We start from the raw sequence: 26,908 nt of genomic DNA, 5'->3' as shown, positions 1-26,908 counted from the left end.
ACCACTGTGGTGTCTATTCGAATTTGCTCACTGACACACACCACAGAGGATGCTTCTGTCCCTGTCTTTGAAATACAGTAAGAATATCACACATCACAGCACTTCCACGCGCACTAGTTGGACATCGTTCTTGTTGAGAGGTTCTTAGAAGCGGCAACTTTAAGTGAAATGACACATAATGAAACCAATTTTACTACAGGTGGCTACAAAAAAGAGTTAAGATCCCTATTTCTGGTTACAAAAACATCACTAAATTCTTGTGTAATAAAGAGGCAATATTTAATTAGATTGGACGGCAGACTGACCTTCTGGAACGACCTTCCTGAATGACCAGTGGGCGGGGCTGCGAGGGCTGGGCCCCTTGCATGAATTTCGTGCATCAGGCCTCTAGTTTCTAAATCAAGTCCCCAAACATTTCTAATATTAAACGTTAACATAAATGTGAGTTATACATCCATTTAAAAAAGACTAATAAAAACGAGTAAAATCATTCTTTTCCAACCCGTTTACTCCATTTCATGGTGACAGGTGGCTGGAGCCTATCCCTGCAGCTCAGGGCACAAAGCAGGACCCAACCCTTCCTGGAAGGGCCACTCACACTCACACCCACACCCACACTCCACCCATATCCACACTCAGCCTGGGACAATGTAGACAGCAGCTCAACTCACATGCATGTCTTTGGGATGGGGCTTAGAAACCAGAGAAAATCCACACAGACTTGGGGAGAAGGTGCAAACTCCACACAGATAGTGGCCTGGCGGGGAATCACATTTTCTCATCAATGTTATAATGAAACGATGTAGAAGGAAACGTTAGTCAAGGTCCAGCTGAACTACATCAGTGCCAGGCATTCATAGGAAACACCTTTTGAGCACCTAAGATGAGGCCGAATAAAACCTGGTCCCTGACTTCCTGGACACTAGCAGTCGAGTGAGAGAGACAACCAAGCAAATCAATGACTTCCATACGAAGTGACAAGTGCCAGCTGGAGGCAGGCAAGTCTCGGAGGGACTGACTTCTAAGCTGTCAGCAGCAACATCTCTGACTTGACTCCAATTCCCAGCACTCGGGTGAGAACAGACCTTCTGACCCTGCCTTTCTGAGTTCCTTACGCTATCACGGCCAGATTTAGCGCCTGTGTTTGTTCTGAGAGAGACGGGGAGAGGCAGAGAAGAACACAGAAAACAAAGAACAGAATCTGAAAGCCCATCGCACCCAGACAGGTTCTGGAAGTTGCTAGAGATGGCCAGGGGTAGGAAGGGCGACCACCCTGTGCCTGGGCAGCCCGTATCCTCAATCTGGGTGCAAAATCTAATCTAGGACCCACCTTTCTCCTTGCAGAACAATGAGACAGAGAAAGGAGGTCTTCCTCCATCCAAGGACACTTGTGGAGCCAAGCCACGACCAGCGAGGGCGGCAAGAGGAAGGCGCAGAGCCCAGGGCTCTCCCAGGGGGCGAGGCCACACTCCTCTACCAGCTCCCCAAGGCGACTCCTCCACAGGGCACACCAAGCACCGCAAGTCTCCCACCTTCCCGGCGGCGATGGGACACACCCTGTGGGATCCACTCCCCACCCGGGCCCCACAGGAGATCTACAAACAGGAAAGGTGAGTCGTTACCTTAGGCTGTCCTCCAGGGTCTCCTCATCGGAAGAGAAGGTGCCATTGCTGACGCTCTGGGGAGAGTGGCTCTTCCTTCCTGCCTCCGGCTCCCGGGAAATCGAAGTGTCTTTCTTTTTCCTTTTGCCAAACAACTTCTTAAAAGGCTGGAATTTGCCTCCCTTCTTCTTGTCTGCGGATTACAGGATAAACACTCGCTGCGGTTTGACAGGGCTGCACCCCGGAGCCTCAGAGCAAATTACAGCTGAGCTGCCTCAGCCCAGGGAGCTGGGGCAAAGGGCAGCCATCACAGGAAAGGGGCGGCCAAGCCCTGTGCCAGGAATGCCAGGGCCTGCCCTGTCCACGCACAGTCAGGCGGAGACAAGCAGGAGCGCAGTGCGCGTCTGCCTCAGGCTCCCAGGAAGCACCTGGGACAGCACGAAGGGGTTCTAAGCCTCCAGGCGCAGCACCCCTCGCACAGGCCACACACCGGTGGCGTCTGCTTTCTTAAACAAAGCAGGTGGCCCGTGCCCTCCTCCACGGGAGAAGCTGAGATAACGCATAAGCCACACGGCTGTTTAAGAAAATGTGTGTATGTGTATCATCTCTTCTGAGAAGCACTCGTTCAGCCTTCGCACACAGAACAAAACCGCTAACGCTTGGTATAAGCGTTGCCCCCTATCCCCTCCTTCCCCACATAGTTCTAGTTTTTCTCTCTTGTCTCCTTTTAAAACTACTGCGAAGAGCCCCACAGGAATCGTTATGAACATTTTTCCATTCATTGCTTCATCCAGTCGGGACCCAGGCTCACAGCCAGCATTGCCTACAGGTACTGTAGGTAATACCTTCCAGTTCAGTTTCAGATACAAATTCCTCACATCACGCCACTCCCACCTCGGCAAAGGAAGTATAAATCACCCCATGCCAGGGCATCTTCTCAGATCTTCCCTTTAAGAAGTTTAAAGAAAAGAAAAAAAAGTTTAAAGAACATGTATCCAGTGATCAGGCACTCTTTTTCTTAAATTATTTAACCCTTACTATGCATCACTGCTCTAAGAACTTTACAAACATGAACTCAGTCCTCACCACAATTCGGTAAGGTTGGTAGCATTGACATCCCCATTTTACAGATGAGAAGCCTGAGGTACAGAGAGATGAGCTAACTTATCTATGTCATGGGAAACATCGTTGAAGCTGGAGTCAGGAGCTTTGAGGGAAAAGGAAAGTTGAAACATTTCTATACACAACGTGTATAGAAAAACATTGGTATAAAACACAAAGGTATAGGGCCCTCAAGTTAGTATCAGAGCCCCCAGAACTTTGCTCGACAGAGAGTCTACAGAGAGATCTGGGTATAAAAATGAGGTTACTGATGTTCAAAGGTAGTTGCCTCATCTCTGGTGATCTTCAGCTCTGGCTTTTCTGAGAGAAAATCTGAAGGGTGGAAGAAGTGGTTTAAGTCACTTTGCCCTAAGCAGTGGCATCAGACAGTGAGGAAGCAGATACAATAATCACCAATTACAAAAAGACATATACTGGGATCCTTAGTATAGATGCAAACAGACCTTCAAGCGTCAGTGGTCCCTGAAACAACACTGTATCATTTTACATTGAAATGGAAGGCAGATTTCTAACACACGAGATGCCTTCCACACCCAAGGCTTTGTGCTAGGCATGTAGTCCTCAAAAAAGTTAAAATTTCACTCTGTATTATTTAAAAGACAATAAAGTGCGCAATACAATTGAGACAATATCGGTAAAAAATAATTAGAAGGTTTGATCTCAGAATGTTTGTATGCTTTCAGTGGTCACTTACTCAGGAGTATCGGCCAGAGATTTTCATGACATCTACTTTTGGTATCCATGAGCAAAATCTCCAGTGGATAATTTTAAAAAATTACCACCAGAGGATTTCGAAGACCAGCAAAGAAATTAGGCAAGTGTTAAAAAAATTGGCCTTATATAAAATGAGTCAATTAAGTATCTTAAATTTTAAAAAATTCTATAAGGCACTACAGGTATCATTACATTATTATATAATTGGTCTTTGGCACTGACTGATAAGTCAACATTTTCTTTTTGACTATCCAAGGCTCAAAACATGTAAATGACACCATTATTGTGAATGGTCACCATGATAAATGGTCAAACAGCCACTTTCACTTATTTCTGAGATAAATTCTTCCTTCTTCCCTTTTTATCAATTGCCTTTTTCTCACTGCAGAAATATCTAACCCTAAATTGTCTAAACAGGAATATTCTCAAAGACCATAGCAAAAACCTAAAAACATCAGTTATGAATCATTCCTCCCAGCCTGGGCCCACTGACCCAGCTTTTAAGTTAACTAGAGAATTTTTTTATTATGTCAGAATTTATTTATTTATTTATTTTTTAAATATATTTTATTGATTTTTTACAGAGAGGAAGGGAGAGAGATAGAGAGTTAGAAACATCGATAGGAGAGAAACATCGATCAGCCGCCTCCCGCACATCTCCCACTGGGGATGTGCCCGCAGCCCAGGCACATGCCCTTGACCGGAATCGAACCTGGGACCCCTCAGTCCGCAGGCCGATGCTCTATCCACTGAGCCAAACCGGTTCCGGCAATTATGTCAGAATTTATTGATAGAAAAAAAAGATCATCATTTGCTCTAAAGTCAAGGTGGATGTGGTGGCGTTCAGTTGAGCTGGAACCAAGGGAGTGAACGATCATCAGAGACAAATTACAGTTTCTTGAACAGGTTACTTGTGTATTTAACTAATGGGTGACTTGGTCAGTCAAGAAGGCGGATGGGGTCCTTTGTGTTGCCTCAATGTCCAGAATGGTGGCAGCCACCATATACAATCTTTGTTGCATTGGTCACATTGCTGGGGGAGACAGAAAGTGAACAGAACCTGGAAAGAGCTGAATACAAACACAAGGACAGGACAGAAACAGCCTTGGGGAGATGCCAGGATGAGGAGCCTCAGCCCTGAGAACCTGCTGGGCTGCAAGCAAGCAGAGAGTGGCCTCCCTCAGGGGGTCTCGTCTGCAGAGCTGGCCCGTTGAGGACTGTTTGTGAACCAAGCACTCCAGCACTTTGTGCTGCACTTTAGATGGGCAATGACTTGGCATGAGTACACACGTATTATCCTGGAAGACGTGTCAAAGTCCAAATGTCAGGGAGCACACAGCTCAGAAGTACTCGGGAAAGGCTGTTTCAGCAATCCCTTGGTTATTATCAGGAAGGTAAGAGGACAATAAAACCTACCTGAACTACCCATCCGACAACCACTCCTTCCTGCTACGAGGAAAAGAGCGTCTAAGTCCTAAGAATGCCATTCTCTCTTGGGAGGAGGGGTCAGAACACGGAAGCTTACAATCTGCTCCGAAGACTTAGTGTTTGGTCACATCTCGGTTATAAAAAGTAATTTCCATCATCCTCATTTGCAAAATTAGTAACATACTTTCTGTCAAGATATCTTTACATTTTAAATACAATTTAAATGTGTATTTTAAATGCTATTTTTACTAATGACTGTGGCAATTAATTAATGTTCCAGGGCTAACTTTATGGAAAGTCCCAGTAACTACATTTAGGCCCACCCTACCTTCAGACAGCAAACTGTGATTAAGCAACACCAATAGGGAATGAGCCTATAAATCAGAGGAGGAATTATACTCTTTCTGAGTTGATCCCCCAGTTTTATTCTCAAAGTTCAGTATAAGATTTCTCACATCCAAAAAACAAGTACCTAATTTTGTTGTTGTTGTTGTTGTTAATCCTCACCCTAGGATATTTTTTCCATTGCTTTTCAGAGAGAGAGTGGAATGGAGGGAGGGAGGGAGAGAGAGTGAAAGAGAGAGAAACATCAATGTGAGAGAGACACATCAATTGGTTGCCTCCCACATACGCCCCGACCGGGTGTGGGTAGCAAGCCCACAATGTGGGTACATGCCCTTGACTGGGAATCAAACCCTTGACCCTTCAGATGCAAACAGACACAATAATGGTGTCATTTAACACTTGCCTAATGTTCTTTGTGAGGGCCAGTGCTCTAACCACTTAGCACACCGGCCAGGACAACAAGTACCTACATGTTATGAAACATTTGCAATTCTATGCCACAACACCCATTATGAAAACCTGAGATGAGCCTATAAATATGCATTAAATGAACTATTTTATGATCGATTTATGATTTGGGGGCTATATTAACAGTCTGTCTCCACAGAATCAACTGGCTAAGTGCATGGTCATCAGCAGCGGCTATTTTCTTGACAGATGACACCGACTGTTACCATGAATATTTTTTGTACAGATGGGGCCTAAAAGATCAAAGCAATTTTAACAATGTAGTAAGGCAGAGCACTTCTGCAATGCTGATGTGAAATATTCCCACAGACAAATGCCATAGAGCAGGAGAACAGTTTAGCAATGTTTTCTCCAACAGAGTATTTAAGATGGCATTTTAGAATTTTACAACACAAATTTAATTTGGTTGGGTGGTTGGGGTAGTGGGGAGAAGGAGAGAGGGAGAAGGAAGAAATATTCCCTCTATTAAATTGTGTCTTTTTAAAAATTGGCTACAGCTCTAGTTAAGGGTTATGTACATGGGCCCCAGAGATAAGAAGAGTTGGCTCAAATCCTGATTCCATTTCTTACGAGCTACGAAACATCTGCTTGCCAGCCTCTCTGGAAATGTACCATCCTAAGATGTAAGACTGAATTTATTGGGGAAAAGACAGTGGGTGCCACATTGTCTTAATATCTCACCATTTTTGTGTTATCATTTTTCACATGAAAGAATGTACATATGCATATACACTATCCTCAGGGATCATGGTAATTTTCATTCTTTTTAAGTACTGCATTAATGTATTGTCATCATCTAACAATTATATTAGGGATTTTTTTTCCATTTAAAAAAAGTGCTCATTATCCATTACTTCATAGATATAATTATGTACTGGCTGCATCATCATAATTGTTAGTTTACATAGACGTTTCTAAAAATTAAAAATCACTGGGCAAGTCAAGCAAATCTGATTCGTTTTCCATTTGTCATAAGGATGCAATTCTTACATTTCATTTCTAAACCTAAAATAATAGAAGCATACAATTTCTCTGCATTGGATTATTCATATGGTACGCTTTCAAATGAGAAACAGAATTTCCTATCATAGTTCACTTGGAGATCATAAATGTTTTCATCTGGGGCTTCTCAGACTGGGCTCTGTGTGTCGGTACCAGGTTCTTATCCAAAGACCAGTTCATTTGAGAACCCGGGTAAAATAAAGTTAAATATGTTTCTTTACCAGGGACCTTCCAGGGTCTTTAATATCCTATATCATGATTGCTCTCCAAAGGAGCAGAGAATATGCAGTGCTTCCCAAAACTTGTTGGCTATGGAGACTTGGCTGTTTAGACATCCATCATGGCTAGTGTTCTTCTGAACATTCTCTGGGAAACACTTGCCTTCCATATTTCTTACCAACAATTTTTAGTTTCTTTAGGTACCATATATTTCATGCACATACCTCCCTCAAACTCCAGAGCACCCTGCTCAGGAGACCCAAGTGAGCTGACTGACACACATTTTGGTTAAATAAACCTACCATTTGGGGCCAAGTTCTGATTTCAAACACGTATACTTAACACATGTGAATAGCATTTATTAAAACACAGAACACAGACAACTGCCTGGACTGTATAATTTTACTATGTAAGCCGGGGAACTTCAGAACCTTTTCTTAGCTCTGGAACACTGGATACTTTGAAGAGGGAACTATCTAGTTAAACAAGATTACTTACTGAAGGACACGGTGATACACAAATACTCGGTGGCTATCACATTTTTACTGGACTCCACAATCCTGGAACATTTCAGTAAAGACTAGGAGTTGGCAACATGGCCGATGGGCTGTGCTCCCTGGGACGATACAATGACAAGACTGCGATTCTCCTTCCGGAGAGAAGGGAAGGGGGGCCATGGCCTCCTGTCAGGTTACGTGGGTGAAGAAGGAACAGTTTGCTCCTTTACTGGGGAAGCACAGAGGGAGGAAGATATTTGCTGCTGTGCTAATTCAGACAACGAAGAGACAGGATCAATAATTCATTCATATTCATATTCTCTCTCTCTCTCTCTCTCTCTCTCTCCTCTCTCTCTCTCTCTCTCTCTCTCTCTCTCTCTCTCTCTTTCTCTCTCTCTCTCCCCTCAGAAATCTGCAATTTGGGCAGGGCTTGTCAGGGAAAGCTTGTTTCTGCTCTAGCACATCAGCTGAGGTAGCTTGACGGAGGGCAAAAGGACTCATTTCCAAGACGGTGCAATCAACTGGTTGGTATTGGCTGTCAGTTGGGAGCTCAGATGGAGTCGAAGGGTAGGAACCCTGGGTTTCTCCCTGCACGGATCTTTCCATGGGGCCTGAGCTTCCTCGTGGCATGATACTCGTATTCCAGAGGCAAGGACAGAGGTACAGCTAGACATACGCTATACGGCCTTTACGACCTAGCCTCAAAAGTCTCATAGCGGTCCATCCTTTTTTCTGTTGTTAACCCTAAACTGAGGATATTTCCCTGCTGAATTAACACTCCTTTAGAAGAGGGCAGGGGCCCTGGGACAAACGGCAAGAGGCCCAGGGTGGCAGTGGCTGTAGCTTTCACCAGCGGAGAACGTGGTAACCAGCCCATATCCAAACCCTAGGTCCTGGCACCGGGGTGGATGGGCTATGGCATACATTGGAGACTTCTAAGGAAGGCGTAGAGCTTGGATTTGTGTTGTTTCCTCATCCAGAAATGCCATTTTCATTTTTTTTTTCCAATGGGATAAAATCCTATTCAAAGACCTAGGTCCTCGAGGCTGTTCCCAAGTCCCCAAAGCCCAGTGATAACTAATCACACCTCCCTCTGGCTTCCGTGCACTTTGCTCATACTTCTGCTGTGCCACACCACGTGTCAGGAGCTGACCTGTGCCCCCCAACATTCTTATGTTGAAGTCCTAACCCCCAAGCACCTCAGCATGTGACTATTTGGAGAAAGGGTCTTTAAAGAGAGAATTATGGTTAAAATGAGGTCATTAGGTGAGCCCTCATCCAATAGGACTGGTGTCCTTGTAAGAAGAGATTAGGACACAGACACAGGCGGGGGGAGGGGGGACCATGTGGGGCACAGGGAGAAGAAGGCCATCTACAATCCAAGGGAAGAGGCCTCAGAAGACGCTGATGACACCTTGATCTTGGACTTCTAGGTCCCAGAATCATGAGAAAATCCTTGTGTTGTGTAAGCCGCCCTGTCTGTGGTCCTTTGTTATGTAGCCCCAGCAAACTAATATGATTTTGTGACTTTACACTTTTAAACATGGTCTTCTTCTACCTAGAATGCCTTTCTCCATTGGCCTAGAGAACTCCTAATCATCTCCCCAAACACATCCTTGGTGTCACATTCTCTTGAAAGCCATCCCTGAGCTCTCCAGCCCGAGAGAATGATACCTCCTCAGTTCTCTGTGCATGGAACAGACGTCTATTACAATACCACAAAGTGTGCCACAGCCCTTCGCCGGCAAGTTCCCTGGGTACAGGGCCTGAGCCTTGTTTATTCTGCACCCACAGCACCCATCCTGATGCCTGGCACAACGCAGCACACATCAATATGGATCTACTGTTCGCTACCCCCTCAGGGCCAGATGTGTTTAGAAATCAGAAATGTTCAGATTGTAAAAAGGTACATTTAGACCCCAGTGGAGTCTATGACAGCACTTTATAACAAATGCAATACTTCTGGAACACATCTATATTCACCTTGGGTTTTGCTACCAAGTGAATTTGTGCCAAACTTACAAAGAACTCTGGGGATGGTGATATCTTTACGTAGTACAGACAGTCCTGCAATCACACTTGCTTTGAAAATGCAAATTTGTTCCAATGTGATTGATCTATCTTATCCCTGAGAAACACTAGGTGAACGCAGAATACTGCACCCAGCTGAAACGAGGTGTGCAGGAATACATATTCACACACACCCCTCAAATATTTACCCACTACCCCAGATTGTCGCCTGTGTCATACGTACCTACACATGTGGTGTTACAGTTTTCTATCCAATTTTGGATAACCTTCCTCCGCCACCTCACAATAACTCACAGCTGTCGCCTTCCAACCATTCCCCAGGCCACAAGCAAACTTCAGGTCTTTTGCAAGGTAAAATGCTATACTTACTGCAGTATTTATGAATTTCATTACCATTTATGTAAATATAAAGAAAAAACTGCTGTATTTTTAAAGTTAGGTTGCTATCCTTTTAAAATGTCACAGATACATTTAAAAAATGTTTTCATTGATTTTAGAGAAAGAGGAAGGAAGAGAGGGAGAGAAAGAGAAACAATGATGTGAGAAACATTGATTGGTTGTCTCTTGCACACACCTCAACCCGTGATCGAACCCACAACCTGGGTATGTGCCCTGATCGGAAATCCAACTAATGACCTTTTGATGCATGGGACAATGCTCAACTAACTGAGCCACACCAGTTAAGGCAGTCACTGATAAATGTTTCTGTGTTGTGTTACTACCCCATTTTTTCCCATTAGCTATAGGTTTCATTTTGCGGTTTTCCATAACATACTGATGTTTAGCAACGTATATGTTATGTTATGGCAGAATTGACTGTGCATTTCTAAACAGAACCTACTGGAATATGTTTATACTTACCTAGGTCTACGCAAGGACCTGTCAATTTAAATTACTTGCCTGTTTCTTCGGCTCCCTATTTCTTGAAACCACATCAATTTTTAATTTTTCTAGTTTTTCCCATTGGTCTGTCTCAGAACCCCTTTTATATGTTTCACAGCAATTCAAAAGAGATAGTATTTAGAAACAGCAACAGAGGCAGATCCGATTGTTAAGTGCCGTCTTAGTGTTTGGCCACATTGCTCCCACGTACTAGAAGATGTGTGGGTGCTGATTCTACTCACTGCCAAGTTCTGCCACTTGAGTTTCAGAGCCGCTCCCATTTCTAGCCCTTGATTCCTGGAACCACTGGCTGGGAATCAATGCCAATTCTGAGTGGAAAATAATGGTTGGGGAGCTGCCTGCTACCTTGACCTGCACAGTTCCTTAGTGCGGTAGCAAACTACCTCAACAAAGAGCACCTCCGCACGAGGGCTGAACACATTAGATTCATTTCATCTCAACACACTGAGCTCCCAGCACCGGTAGGTTTGGTGTGGGCCCAGCTGACGGCACTGACAGATAAAACAACGCTTTAGGGACATCGAGGCTATACTGATCAGGTTTAATCAGAGAAGCAGAACTAGTAGGAGATGTGTAGGCGTGTGTAAGATATATTAGGAAATTAATTGCCAGGAGTTGGTTAAGCAAGGTGGGGACTGGCCAAGCAAGTCTGAAATCCATAGGGCGAGTCATCGGAAAGGGCAGGCTGAAATTCATAGGCACTGGTTGAAGCTGCTGTTCCCAAGTGGAATTTCTTCTTTTAGGGAAGCCTCAGCTCTGTTTTTAAGGCCTTTAAATTTACTGTATCAGCCCCACCTAGATTATCTTGAAAATCTCCCTTACTTAAACCAATTAATATGGACTTTAATTACATCTACAAAATGCCTTCCAAGCAACAGCTCAAGTAAACAATATTTGTGTTTGATTTAAAAAACTGGGGAGCCCTGGCTGGGTGGCTCAGGTGGTTGGAGCATTGCCCCATACACTGATGTTCCTCTCTCTCTCTCTCTCTCTCTCTCTCTCTCTCTCTCTCTCTCATCAATAAACATATCTTCAGGTGAGGATTAAAAAACAAACAAAACTGGGGGCTACAGCCTAGCCAAATTGACCCATCATAATGATCATCCCACTCCATCCTTTGTCCACTTGGCACCCATACATATCTCCTTAAACCATACTTAATTTCTAAAAAAAAGTCAACAAAATAATATAACTTCTACTGACATGATACAAATATCCTATGTACATCTGAAAACACACTAACATGTTTCCCAGATGAGGATGCAAAGTCCCTGGGTGATTGATGGTTAGGCTTCTCCTGTAATGTATATACTGAGATACAAAGTTCTTATTTAATACATCTGCTGTCAGGTTAGAAGGAGATAAGAGATGGAAGAAAACAAAATATTTGTGATATATATATATATATATATATATATATGAACATATTCATAACAAAATAAAGAAGAAATACCCTTAACTATTATGGTCCTTGTTTCTATGGCTGGTCATGTGGTCATAGCTGGTCTTAATAGCCATCTTCTCCCTCTACCTATTCCACATTCCTTTTGCCCTCAGCAAGGACCTCAGCTGGTTGTGGATTCCTGAAGAACCTGGCCACTAGCTGTCCTTAATTGGGTTATCACAGCTTTTGATTACCTCACAGAACGTGGGAGCACTAGAGATGCCCTAAGGGATCTCCTGTTTTCCAGACACACTCTTTCTGACATCCGCTGCGTGGGAGCAGCCCGACTTTCCCTTGGTAGTCAGGTCAATCACTCTGGTGAGTACAGTATCCCTCCTTGCCTGCTGACTGAGAGGCATGAAGAGCTAAAAGCGGCTTGCTGGCTGCCTCAACTACCAGCTCAATGGAATGAATCACTGTTGTGCCTCCTGGTGAAAAAATTCTTCCCATTGGAACTAAGAACTCTAGACAAGCAGAACCTAAAATCAAGGGGATGGGAAGCAAATGTGTTCCCAGGAAGTCACTAAGGTTAATTAATAGTGAATGGAGCCACTCCCATTTCTACCCCTTGATTCCCGGACCCATGAAGCCTGGTGATGAGAGAAATAGCACCATAGCCTGGATACTGACTTATACTGCATCCTAGAGGGCACAGTCCCAGCCCGACAAAATAGCCAGCACTGTCACTGAGTCTTCTAAAGGCCATTCCACTATTTTATGAAGCCAGCAGCTCCAGGATGATGGCGAGTGTGGTGAGACCAGTGAATTCCATGAGCATGGCCTATCAACTTCCTAGACCAGAAGTGATATCTGTGTGAAATACCATTACAGTGGATAAGGTATTCCATCAGTCCATGGATGACAGTTTTGGCAGAACCACTGCATACAGAAAAGGTAAATCCATATCCAGAGTAAGTATCTGTTTTAGTAAGAACAAAGCCTGCTCCTTTCACGATGGGAGTGGTCCAATGTAATCAATCTGCATCAGGTAGGTAGCTGATCACCCCAGGGGATGATGCTATATGGAGGACTCAGTGCTGGTCTCTGTTGGCCTTGGCGAGTGGGTCAACATTGCTGAGCTCATGAATAAATTCTATCCCTCCACCAGAGCCATTCTTCATTGGGCCATTGACAAGTGGCTGGGTCAAGAGGCTGCCAAGCAGCCACAGAATGGGTCCCCTTATGGACTTATTAAAATCCTCCTGAAATCCTACTTTGGTGATCATTCACATGAGACACAAATATCTTTAAATCCTTTGTCCATTCAGAAAGGTCTATCCACACATCTCTACCCCAGGCCCCTCTGTCAACAGATTTTCTAATCATATTCTTTCCAAGTCCATGACCATCTGCCAAACCACTGGCCACTACCTATGAATTGTTCTAGACTTGTACCTCTGGCTATTTCTCCTTATATGCAAAATGAACAATCAGATGTACTGATTGATTGATGTTCTGGCCACTGGGAGAATTTCCCATCACCACTGTCCTTCAGCGATATCCCAGAACGGGGCTAAAGCATTACAGCTTTCAAGTGGTGCCTGAATATTATGCAAAGCAATCCATAAACCAGACCTGAGCTTGCTCTTCCTCAATCAACTAGTCACAGGGAATTCTCCACGAGGTCACAGGTGCAGACTGGGAGAGAGAAGGGAGTGCAGCAGGAATGGGGACCATGGGTATTCATGCAACTTACCTGTGCCTTCAGGGCCTGCTCAAACCTGATCTCATATATATCACTTCTTTCTTTTTTAATGTCATAAGTTTCACTTAAAAAACGTCAGTGTACAATACAGAATGAAAATGCAGTAAACTGGTCATAGTTCAAATAAAAAAGACTTGGGATTATAGCTGATTCCAGGGTAGTAGTTTCCTAGAGATGCTGTTAAAAACTACCACAAATTGGGTGGCTTTAAACAACAGAAGTGTATTCTCTCACAGGTCTGGAGTCTAGAAATCCAAAGTCAAGGTGTCAGCAGGGCCGCAGTCGCTCTGAAGGCTGCAGGAGGATCTCCCTGGCCTCTTGTGATTTCTGGTGTTCATTGTTTACCACTTCCTTTTGATAAGGGAGTGCTGCTAAGCACACCCAGCTTTATGGCTTGGTGGGTCAGACAACACCCAGTTCATGATGGGCAGCTCAGGTCATGTGGTAACTTGGTGGCCCATGGTAAGCTGTCAGTTTCTACTAAAACCCATTAGCAAGACAAAAGTTGTTTCTCGAAAAGCCAGTAGTTATCTGAAAAGGATGGTAGGGTTTTTCCCCAAAACTGAAAGGGCCAGTGCTATGATGAACAGATAGGGACCTGCCAAAGGCTCCCCATAGCATCCCTCTCTGTCAGTGACACCTCAAGCACCACTGGATCTGCTGGATCATATGGCCCAAATGGCAGAGCAGTTTGCTCAGCAGCCTGGACCTATGGCAGAACCTTCTCTTACTCTGGGCACTACTTCTTAACAACAGTGAGAAATGCTCTTCGTTTTAACTGGTCATGTGAAGGTGGGGAAACGAGCCCCAGAATCTTACAGATCTGTGTTTCTTTAGTCACCCCTGCCATTTTCTAGCTTCTTGGGACCTCAGTTTCCATACCTGTAAAATGGGGCGACTAAAGTTCATACTATCAAAAGTCCCTCCCCAATTCTAAAGTTCTATTAACTGTTTCTTTAAAAAGCTAGGCAAGTTTTCAATATACAGTGTGTCCCCCCCCCAAAAAAATGTATACACATTTTGAATAATTATTAATGCCAATGGGTTAAATCTGAAAAGAAAGAAACATCAATTGATCTATCAGTTATTAAGTGTGATACTACAGTTTTTGGGACACCCTGTATATTGGCTCATAAAACTTATTACTCTTTTCATAAATTATCTATTAATTATATCCATTATGCTTTCTCCATTCCTGTTTGGTCTCCAAATTATGCTGGTTCTGTCACCATCATACTTATTTAGCAAAGGTAAGGACCTTCAGGGCTTGGGAGAGGCAGTAACGTAGTCTGCAAGTCCGTAAAAGAGAGCCAAGCCATTCCATATCTTCATGTCAAGATCCAGGTCCCTATTCCTAGGAATGACAATGCTGATGGAGAAGGTCCTAGAACTGAATCCCCAAGCTCCACCTCCTCACTGCCATCCTTGGGTCTGACTCAGTGATTTTTTGAGAAAGGTGACTAACGTGTGAGCCTCAAATCTGGGCAATACATGTGGACCTGCCTTCAGACACACTTCTAGGATATCAGTGACATTAGCCACTCAGGGTTCCTTTTAAGTTCTGAGGGACAAAGTCAGATGGCCTCAGACAGCCTCTGACTTATGGGCCAATGATACACATGAAGACAGCTTTAGTTGCTGATCAATTCTGCCCCAGTAGATTCAGATTTGCTAGCCCTGCATTGGTCTGTCTGCTTTTCTTGGTGTCTTGTATATCCAGGAATGTACGCTCTACCTGGACTCTTATTCCACCTAATAATCCTACAACTTCATATCCTGTCTATTAAACTCAACCCATCTATGGCGAAACAATGTTTTTCTGTGCAGCACAGATCAGCACTACCTCTGCAAGAGCCATTTCCATAGTGCTCAGCACAGATCTGGGACTATGACAGATGAACAAATATTTACTGCAGTCCTACTGTGTGCAGAGCACTAAACTAGCACTGGCACATCACAGGAATTATTGAGTTCCTGATGCCAGCTAAGAGGAAGACTTAGTAAATTTAGTACAAAATAAATTAATAACTTGTCTTTCAAATTCACAAAGTTTTCAGGATTCTGGCCTCCTATGAGAAAAAGCGGAGTTTTGCTGGGTGAAAAAAGCCCTGGTAGCAGCTGATAGGGCCCTCTCTACCTGAAGGTCTAAGGCAGTGATGGCGAACCTATGACACACGTGTCAGAGGTGACACGCGAACTCATTTTTTTGGTTGATTTTTCTTTGTTAAATGGCATTTAAATATATAAAATAAATATCAAAAATATAAGTCTTTGTTTTACTATGGTTACAAATATCAAAAAATTTCTATATGTGAGATGGCAGCAGAGTTAAGTTAGGGTTTTTCAAAATGCTGACACGCCGAGCTCAAAAGGTTCGCCATCACTGGTCTACGGGCTTAGGGGTAGGAGTTAAGGTCATGATGGTGTATGTGTGTATATGGGTGCAGGTGAGCTAGAAAGACGGTATAAAGTCTTCCCTCAAGGGCATGTGAAGCCCAGGGCAGGTTTGGACTAAAGGCAATCCTAAGATCAGCGCTCTCCAAATACTGCGTGACAGTCCATTTAGCGCACCCTGCAATCAATGTAGTGGCCCACGACCAAGAGTCCTTGAAAACAAAGTAGAAAAGAATAGAGTGGAATACAAAACCGAGTACTATTTCATGAAATTTTTGTTTCTAGCCACTCAGGTTTTTAGTTTATATGTGTGTTTGTGTGTGTGTGTGTATACACAACCTCATACACACATATGTTCCAATCAAAAACATTTCTTGCTCTAGATCCAAGACACAAAATATTTGAGAAATGCCAATCAAGGAAAATGACCACATTTCCCGTAAGTTGGGCATTTTGATGCAAGAGTCAACAACTGTTTATCAACACAAGCCATTGCATATGTGGCAGTCGCTTTGGCTTAATGAAGATGAGAAAGCACTGCATGCAAAAACAAGCTGAGAGCTGCCAAAGCCATTAACTAAGCTCCCAGACACTGCCAAAGCCAGAGCCAACGTTCGTGCTGCTGAAGTCTCTATTTTGGCTTTGATCATTTGGCTTCTCAAGTACGGAAACTCTATCTTCAGAGAGCAACAAAATCTTCCATTTCCTAATGGGAGAAGGAAGAAAGTGCTATTAAACTCAAGACATTGTGGCTGATGAGCTTGGTGTTGAAGCATAACTTAAAAACTCATAATTTGTGGCGTAACCTTAAAAAAGGATTATGCTTTACCTTTTGTATATACTCTACTTTCAATAAAAAAATGCCTTCACTATGAAATTTCATGCAGTCCATCAAATCTGCACGCACCAGATTCATTTCTGCTGAATTGTATAACTTGATATTTTTCAAGCGCCTTCCCTAGGACAATTTCAAAGACATGGGAGTGGCGGTGAAGTCACTACTTGCTTTCTGCATCAGACTAGAGAAGCTAACTTAGCTGAACAAGGTCAGGTGCCGAGTGAAGAAACCAGGTCTCTGAACCCATCTCCAGCCACCTAACGAGACAGGTGATCGGATCCAAAGGCAGGCAGCTGAGGAACACTCTATTCCTCTCCCTCAGAGTCTCAGGATTCCTCCCCTAGACCAGTGGTCGGCAAACTGCGGCCCCTTGAGTGTGGCTCTTCCACAAAATACTACATACAGTGCAATTGAAACTTCGTGGCCACACTCAAGGGGCCAAAGAGCCGCATGTGGCTCGTGCACCGCAGTTTGCCGACCACTGCCCTAGACCAATAGCCACAGTATCGATGAAGCCTTAGGGCAGTGGTCAGCAAACCACGGCTCACGAGCCACATGCGGCTCTTTGGTCCCTTGAGTGTGGCTTTTCCACAAAATATCACATGCAGGCACACACGTACAGTGCGATTGAAATTTTGTGGCCCATGCACAGAAGTCGGTATTTTGTGGAAGAACCACACTCAAGGGGCCAAAGAGCCACATGTGGCTCGCGAGCTGTTTGCCGAGCCGCAGTTTGCCGACCACTGCCCTAGGGTATCAGGCAAAAGACTGGAAAAGATCGTTCTGGAACTGTTAAGTGGAAGTGCTGTATAATGCTCCTTCACACATCATGTGGAAAATTTTGGAACTTGTCATTAACCTCCAAAACTCACAGAATTAAGACATGAGTAGATTCAAGAAAACTTTAGACCTATTAATTAATAATAAATTCCCAATGCTTACAGATGACACAAAGATATTTCATAATATGTTTACAATTAAATAAAGTTGATAGCAGAGGGGGCAAATACTATTTTTCCCCATAAATGGTAATGCTAGCAAACTTTATTAAACTTTGGGTATGTGCTAGGCATAAAGTTTTACACGCAATATCTCACAATCACTGTTAAGTTCTTTCCCATGTTTTAGAGATAAGGAAACGGAGGCTCAGAGAGGTGAAATTTAGTGCCTCTAAATAATTTGTTGAGCCTTGATTGAACTTTAATATTTAAAAATCCATGCGTATGTTGTCTCTCCAAGCTTAGTGGAAGCTCCACGAGGGCAGCGTTCCTATCCTCTGCTTCCCTGCACCCTTTACGCAACTGACCCAACTGCGGTGGAAGCAGTCTTCACAACTACTTCCTGGCTGAGTGGTGGTTCTAGCTCATTTAAAGTGAGCAGATTGCCAAAAGTTTCAAAGACAGTCTTTCTGTTTTGTTAATCCTCACCAGAGGATTTTTTTCCCATTGATATTTAGAGAGAGCGGGTGGGACAGAGGGTAAGAGAAAGAGAAAGATTGATGTGAGAGAGACACAGGAAACCCTTCGGTGCGTAGGCCTTTGCTCTAACCACTGAGAACACCGGCCAGTAAGACACAGCCGTCTGAGCGCCACTAGTTCCCTCAAATGTGCACTTTTCCTAGGACAACACCAGTGCTGACTCAGGACAGGGTATTTCGAGAAATATCATCTAATAACTTGAGTGGAGGAAGCTCTCTGAAAAACAAGTTGCGCTCCCCAACGCCCCCAACTTTTCAGTGGGAAACAAGTCACGCTCCTGGTCTGTCTGCAAGAAGAGCCTGCATCAGGGCGATAAGCCGAGTATTCCCTGACGGGTCCCACAGCCCTGCCACTTGAAAGATTAACTCCACATTCTGGCGCTGCCGTGATGTTTTATTCATTTGCTTGTTTATTTTGGGGGTGTAGCACACAGAGTCCTCAGCCTCGCAGAATCCACGCTCCCTGCGCTGGCCTGTGTAAGTACAAAGCGTCCATGCAAACCCAACCGAATCTCTGGGCGAGTCTCCCTCTCCCACTTACTCACTGAAAGGCTTCCAACTAGGGGGGAGAGGAAAGGAGCTGAGATCCCTCATGTGACTCTGAAAGCCAAAATGTGCTTTCCTTTATTTTATTTTTAAAAAATATATTTTTATTGATTTCAGAGAGGAAGGGAGAGGGAGGCAGAAGCATCAATGATAAGAGAGAATCATTGATTGGCTGCCTCCTGCACCCTCTCCCCACACTGGGGATTGAGCCTGCAACCTGGGCATGTGCCCTGACAGGGAATTGAACTGTGACCTCCTGGTTCAGAGGTCGACTCTCAACCCTGAGCCATGACAGTCGGGCCAAATGGGCTTTCCTTTAGATTCCAGAGTTACTGTCAGATGCCACTCAACAACTACTAGGTCACACAACTGCCAAAGTAGCTCACAACACAGGAAATAAGGCCAGGTGAGAAAAGGCTATCAGTCATCGTGTAGGACGGATCTAGCAGAGAGACTCAAAAGCTTCAACAGACACTGATGGCATCTGTGCCTCAACTCTTAGCTTATGAGGCAGCAAGAGAGACTACAGTTTGCAAAAGCGTCTCATGCCACTGTGGCTTTTAGCCTTACTTTTCGCACATGCCCCATGACAAATCGCCAGAGTACTGTGTTACATGCAATTCCCTTGCCAGAGTGACAATACAATTCTCTCATATTCAACAAAGCTTATTAAAAGGCATGTTAATGAGAAGGACTTATAGGGGTCTAACTCTGACTGCATTCTAACTTTTTTGAGAATTTAAGTACTTTATGAATAACAACAGAGTACTTGGGGGATACACCTTTGTAGAAAATGGCCATAGAGGCAAGGAGCTGGAGGTCACCCTCTGATGTCATTATTAAGGGTAATAATGGCTGCCTATTTCACACACACACACCCCTCCTCTCATTTCCCAATTTCAGAGGATGAGGCCAGGGCCTTTCTTCACATTTCACGTACTTACCTTTTGTACTGACTGAAGCCTAAAATTTCCCAATCAAACAAGAGACTCTTCCATGTGGTACTTTACCCCAAAGACAATGCCAGATGGGAGGATGCGTGACTGGCCCACCTGATGAGCTCAGCAGGGCATTTGGTATGTGACTATAAAAACGTCTACAGTGTGACTCAGGGTAAGTCCAGGCACCGCTGGGTTGACTCCTGGTGTAGTTCTAATTCCAGTAAGGAGAAAACCGCCAGTGGAGTCTTCAGCTCAGGATTCTGCCTCTGACAGTTGCTCTGAGAAGTGGTGTGTGCAACAGCGTAACTGCCCTCCATGCACCCTGCCTGCTCTCCTTCCTGCCCCAGGTTATCTATACCTCTACTCACTTCATTTACATTCACCTCCCACATGTGGCCCCAGGTGAAGAGACATAATCTTTCATTACAAGAGATCAATAAAAAAGGAAGGGAAGTGAGAGGGAAGAGATTAGATAGCTAAATTCCATTCAGCATTTTCTAGCTTCAGAGGATAGGAAAATCGCATATCAGAGAAGTTTTATTTCCCCTCCGAAAAAATAAAGCTTTGCTGAGAACTGCACTGCAGAGCATTGGTGCTCAGGCAGGCAGGGTGGGGCTGGCAATCAAAGCCTTATGGGCCCTGCAGACCTTGGCCAAGGCCTTCTGCCCATCCCCCTCTCCATCAGAATGCCCGTAGGGCGCATGCCAGACACTGATTCCAGGAAAAATAGACTGAGTCAGAGTCATCACCTGAGGAACCTATCTATCACAGCCAACATTTTGCCTGAATCTCATTTATAAGAAGAGAGAAAAAGCAATCAGATGCAAGCCAGGAAAAGAAAATCTGTCCAGATACCAAAGACTCAAGTGCAAATTATTTGCAATCTCAACCAAACATTGCAAGTTGATTTTTACTTCACTTCTGTGAAGGGCAACGGGAGAGTGAGTGTTACAGAGAGATTATCAGCAGCAAGGCACCACTCTGCTCCTGCTTCTGACTCGGGGACACACTTGTCCCAGCCAAAGCCGTGACTCATCCTCTGCTGCCAGTCACAATAGGAGCTCGATTTGCTGCAGTTCCGCACACCGCGCAGCACTCCTTACAAGAAAGAGCTGTGCTCTAGCATTTCGGAAAGATTAAAGTCCGCACAGAAAATGGAAAATTACTATCACCATTTTACGCTAAAGAGAGATGACCAAGACACAATTTGAAAGCACCCAAAGCTTTAGTCCAGAAAATCAGCAAACATTTCTGCATTTGTTTATTTTTATTTTTTTGGTATGCAGTGAATATTATATAATAGGAATCAGACCCAGAGAGGTTATTGGGTTATCTAAGATTATTCTACATAGCCATTCAAGAGAAGTGATAGAACTGCTAGCAAGTGTATTCCAAAGATAATTGATAGAGTCCTTTAATTTACATTCATACTTCCATTTGCTCAGCAATTATTTATTGCCTGTCCGCTATGAAAAAGACTTGATAGGAAGCACTAGGATACCCCTAACATGAGGTAAGAAGTAGTATGTTCCACTACTACATCCAGAAGGGGATGGTTGTTTCAAGGAGGGGATTATCATTTCAAGATGAGGAAGGCTTTCTGGTACAAGGGGAAAATGAATGGATGAAGGAAGGATGAATAATACTTGAGACATTCAGAAATCAGGGAAATCTCTTTCCGAATAACGTGCACAAAGACATGAAGGCGAGAAGCGGAGGGAATCGGGGAGCGGTGAGTAGATCCAGTGTCAGAGCAAGTTGCCAAGGCCTCAGCAGGGAGTGGCACTGGATCTGTGGGAAATGTGTGCTGGCTTCAGGAGCCACAAACGGGAGTCAAGTGAACAACTGTAACAGTCAGACCAGCCAGGATAGCTACAGGCCTGCGAGGGGGCGCCGGAGGCCCACTTCTGGGCCAGGTGTTAACTGTTAGTTGCTGGACTATCCGGGGTTGTCAAGGAAGACTTACCACAGTAGGGTGCTGGGGAAGGGAAGCATTCAGGGGGTTGGGAGATGTGAGTACAGAGTATTTCTGAATTTTACCAACAAATACAGCCATACTGGTGGATGGCAGCTGAATTTCAGTTCTGTCTATTGTTAAAACATAGAAAGTCAAAAGTTAATAAAAACTTTTGACTTTCTAGTCAACTTAGATACACATGGGGGCAAAAGTAGGTTTACATTGTGCATATGGAAAATAATACAATAAACAATAAATAATAATACAAGAATAAACTCTGTGTTTCGCATACTCACAATTGTAAACCTACTTTTGCCCTACCCTGTATAATACTTTAGGGATTTAGTTGAAATACAGTCAAATGTGGTCCTAGCCAGTTTGGCTCAGTGGGTAGAGCATCGGCCCTCAGACTGAAAGGTCCTGGGTTCGATTCCAGTCAAGGGCACCTGCCTTGGTTTTAGGCTTGATCTCTGGCCAGTTGGGGGCATGTGTGTGGGAGGCAACCAATTGGTGTGTCTCTTTCACATCGATGTTTCTCTCTCTCCTGTCTCTCCCCCTTCCTTTCACTCTCTCTAAAAATGGAAAAAACATCCTCAGATGAGAATTAAAAAAAAGAAGAAAAAAAATGCAGTCAAATGTTTCTTAAAATGTATTAATTTAAAATATTACATTAATTTAATAATGCCTATAGTTTTGTTAAATAATATATCAACTTGGAAATACCATGCTATTCAATTCTGATATTTTATAAATAAAAAAATATTCAAATTGTTTTAGATAATTATCCTTACTATTTTCTCTTCTCACTCTTTCTGAAACTCATATTAGTAATATATCAGACTCAATGTAATATTCTCCACTTTTTTTATTTCTCTCACCATTGCCCATCCTTTTGTTCTTTAATTTTATTTTTTGGGGGAAATTTCTGCAACTTTATCTTCCAACAGTTTTATGGAACTACTTGACTCTTAAATGATTAATTTCCAAGAGTTCTTTTTTATCCTCTGAATGAGTAGCAATCTGCTTTTTTCATGTGCACAGTATCTTTCTCTTATCTCCGAGGACATTTTCTTTGAAGTCCTCTTCCACTTCCTGCACTACTTCTAAGTCATCTGAGTTCCCTTTTTCTGCTTTGTCACTTGGGTTGCTGCCTTTCATACTGGGTGCTTTAATCAAATGTCTACTGATTCTTAGCTGTCCGTTCGTATTTAATAACTAGAGGCCTGGTGCACAGGATTCGTGCACTGGTGGGGGGTGTGGCCTCTGTGGATTGGCCTGCTGTGGGAGCATCGCTCATCCTGGTCAGCTGAGCGATTGTGGACCGTCCTCTGAGCCGCTGCTCCCTGGTCCAGCATATTCCATGGAGCCGGAGCACTCGCCTCTCCAGGGGGCCCGGTCAGGGCTGGGCCCAAGGACAATAGTACTGAGAGGCGGCAGAGTAGGCCTCAGTCCCGTGGCAGCCATGGACCCACTTCCCAGCTCCGGGGTCAGCTCTGGGAGCCCGGTGGTGGCGCTGTGCGGCCTGCGGGCAACGGGAGGAGGCAGCAGGGAGTGAGGAGGAGGAGCCTGAGGCAAGGAGGCAATGATTGCAGCCTGGGTTCCTGCCTGTTGGCCCAGGGTTCGCAGTGGGAGCAGCCCCTCATCCCAGTCAGCGGAGCAGCGCTCCCACTGTGGTAGCGCACTGACCACCAGGGGGCAGCTCCTGCGTTGAGCGTCTGCCCTTTGGTGGTCGGTGTGTGTCATAGAGACTGGTGGACAGATTGTTCTGCCGTTCTGTCACTGGGCTTTTATTATATAGGATGAAGCACTAAATATGAACTGGTAGGCTTCACTATAGAGTATTCAGACAAAATACCACATGTTTGTTTAAAAAAAAATGAAGCACATTAGTTAGGTTATAGGCTAAGTTGCTACATTAAAGAGGCCCCCCCCCCCCCCAATAGAACAACTCAAACAAGTTAAGATTTTGTTTCTTTCTCTTTTAACATTCCATAGTTGATGTGTGATGCTGCATAAGTGGATGCTGCTGCTCTATTCTAATTTTCTGCTCCACTATCCCCAGGGTCCTGTCCTTGCCTCACCAGCACCACACCCACACCCTACCCTTGAAGGGTACAGAGAAAGGGGAAGACAAGCAAGTTTCTTTTAAAGCAGTGATGTAGAAGCTGCTCACACCACTGATAAGAATTTAGTTAGTAGTCTAACCCAGTGGTTGGCAAACTGCGGCTCGCGAGCCACATGCGGCTCGCGAGCCATATGTGGCTCTTTGGCCCCTTGAGTGAGGCCACGAAGTTTCAATCGCACCGTAAGTGAGGCCACGAAGTTTCAATCGCACTGTAAGTGTGCACCCACTGGTCTAACCTCACTACAGGGGAACCTAGGAAATACAGTCCTATCTAGGCAGCCAGGTTCCTTGCCAAAACTCGGGGGTATTCTATTAGTAAAAAGGATAAGAGACAGAATAGAATGGGGGACATTAGCGTCTTCCCCAACTTAGGGCCTCTCAAATGCCAGTATCTCCAGGTTTTTCTCTGGGGTGGTTCATTTTCTCTAGACATAGATCCTTCAACTTCTTCTGCACATCCAGGTTGCTGGTATTCACTGTCTGGTCTCCAAGCTCTGGCTCCTCACTCCCACCTCCTTTGTGCCTGAAATCTCAGAGTCTGCTGACCTCTGGTTTACCTCCTCCAAAGAATAAACTTCTGATTTTATGTGGGGGTGGAGGAGGCCTGATTACCTGTGTGCAATGGGGTACAACTGCTCCTTGGACAGACTTTCTCCTGAACTCCCTATTCTCGGCTTCCCACCCCACCCCTGTCTCCATTGGTCTCCGATGCCTTTATTTTTAAGCAGTTCACGGGTTCTTTGGGTACCTGCATTGTGGGAACGTTGCTCTCTTAGAATTCCTGTCACTTTTCAATCATCACAAATCCTAGCATCCTCCAAGGTGACATCTGCCTTTCTGTTTCTTGTTCTCTTTACCCTTTAGGGGATTTGAATAAAGAGAAGGAAGTGAAAATGGCTTTACTATCTTGAAACTAAAAATGTTTTCATCTGTACATGATGCTATCAATGGAAATTTTATCTCATGCCACAAACATCCATTTGCTTAAAATAAGAACAGTTTTATTTTTCCGTTCATCCTGTGGGTATATACTCATGATTCTCCACAAAGTAACCACTAATTGTATTTCATTTTAAAGTGATTTTTAAAAGGCTTATTTGTAATGATATCTAAGACTTGCAACTGTGAAGTCATTTCCCACTCCCTCCCCCCAAAATATTTACTACATCTATATTGAATTTCTTTGCTTCTTTTGTCAAACAACCTCTATAAACATAGAAACCAATGGTGACAGAGGTAATCATGGGCCATTGTGTCTCTCCTCAACAATTCTATGTGGTCGAAAATAAAGTAATTTGAGAAAATGCTCTGTAAAATAAAAGGTTTTTAAAGACCTGCAGATAAGCCAACTCTCTTTGTTCTGAAAGATAATTTTTAGAAACAAAACTTTATATAAAAACTACAATTGGGCATAAAAAAAAAAACTGCACTCTCTTTCACTTCCTTATTTTTGCCCACAGCAGGCCATGCTCATGGTACACCTTCCTCAGCTTCTCCCTCTGACTACCTCCTACTCATCCTTCAAAACTAATTTCCGGGGTCAGCTCCTACAGGAGCCTTCCTTGACCACCTCTCAGAGCTCCCCCAAAGGCTGATCAGGTGCCGCACCCGGCGTTCCCTTTAAATGTCATTTATTATATGGTAATCACCAGTTTATTTGCTAAACTGTGGGCTCCTGGAGGACAAGGTCCGTGTCTTATTTATCTTTACATTCCTGGCATCTATAAAATCATGCCTGCAACACAGCAGTTGCTAGTTACATATTCACTTATTGAATGAAAAAGAGAAATGCTAGTTTTCAACTGGAAGTAAAAATCCCTCAATGAAGTCAGAAGCAGAGAAATCAGGAGGGATAATTCACCTTGGTTACTTTTAATCCCTCATTCCCTCAGCGGCTATTAACTGAGCCAAGAAATAGAAAACTCAAGTAAATGGAATTTCAGAACTAGATATACCTGGGAGATTTAAGCCACTGGCTTCCTGGCCAGATAAAAAGATGCATGGTACTTTTGGTATCTGTATCAGTCAAGGCCTTTTGGTTGTGATAGATGGAAATCCACCAGGTTAAAGATGGGGGTTAATGAAACCAGAAGACACAAAAGTTCTATACTGAGCAGCCACACTGAGGAGAAGAGCCACAGAGGGTGAGCACTTCAGTCTGCCCTTTTCCATATGTCAACTTGGTACATGGAAGAAAACGGCAGCTGCTCTAATAGCTGGACTTTGACCTGTAGATTGCTTTGTTTTTGTTTTCGGGGAGGCAGCAAAAGTTATACTCAGAGACTCTTTCTGTCGTTGCCAGTGGCTCATTGTGGAAATTGTAATACTTTCACAAATGTACAAGATAATCTCTCTTACTAAGCCAAATAAAGAGATACACCAAACAAGTGACAGATTAATCACACTATTGTTCCAGGCACGGGGAGGTGAAGGAATAAAGTCCAAATTTCATGAGGTGCACCTTTTTTTTTTTAATATTTTTTTTATTGTTTTTTTTACAGAGAGGAAGAGAGAGGGATAGAGAGTTAGAAACATCGATAAGAGAGAAACATTGATCAGCTGCCTCCTGCACACCCCCTATGGGGGATGTGCCTGCAACCAAGGTACATGCCCTTGACCAGAATCGAACCCAGGATCCTTCAGTCCGCAGGCCGACGCTCTATCCACTGAGCCAAACCAGTCAGGGCAAGGTGCACCTTTTTATATGAGGAGCACGCAGGATACTTGGCAACCAACCAAAGAGCTGATTTCCACTGTTGGTAGGTGGTCAAGATGAGGAGGGCCTCACCAGGATAGAAGTGAATGCCCCAAGGGCCCTCAGAGAGTTTTGAGGTCAGCAAAGAGTTGCCCTACCCAAACTCAAATTCTCAAATAGTCCTCACAAACTCTTGGTACTTATAGTCCAAACGTTCCCTTGTTTCGCCACCTGCTTCTCTTAATACGCCCCTCCGCAGCTGGGCGGGCACATTTACTAACAAGATAGTGAGTCATGAATCAAAAATTATAATGAATCCAATTATTGCACCTAAGATCCCTTTCTCTGATACGTTGTTATAGCACCTTATGTGCAAATAAATGAACATTAGGTGCAAAAACACAGACTAATCATACTCATCATTGGTTCGTGCCTGGCTCCCTTTATTTATTCATA

At 44.0% G+C, this 26,908-nt stretch overlaps 1 protein-coding gene across 10 annotated transcripts in view; it reads right to left on the bottom strand.

Moving 5' to 3' along the window:
• Positions 1–26,908, bottom strand: part of CRACD (capping protein inhibiting regulator of actin dynamics) — a 246,994-nt gene that overhangs the window by 50,651 nt on the left and 169,435 nt on the right. For 7 of the 10 annotated variants that reach the window (XM_036334702.1, XM_036334716.1, XM_036334733.1 and 4 more), the window contains one exon: positions 1,623–1,794. In XM_036334702.1, coding sequence (XP_036190595.1) covers positions 1,623–1,794 — 172 coding nt within the window. Of the gene's footprint in view, positions 1–1,622; positions 2,046–2,446; positions 2,561–26,908 lie in introns of those variants that run through there. The other 3 variants (XM_036334742.1, XM_036334756.1, XM_036334751.1) reach the window with 3 other exon arrangements.

The sequence above is a fragment of the Myotis myotis genome, unplaced genomic scaffold (assembly GCF_014108235.1).
Source record: "Myotis myotis isolate mMyoMyo1 unplaced genomic scaffold, mMyoMyo1.p scaffold_m19_p_1, whole genome shotgun sequence".
Classification (NCBI taxonomy): domain Eukaryota; kingdom Metazoa; phylum Chordata; class Mammalia; order Chiroptera; family Vespertilionidae; genus Myotis; species Myotis myotis.
Note: the sequence above shows the minus strand (reverse complement) of the source record. Positions and strands in the feature narration are given on the sequence as shown.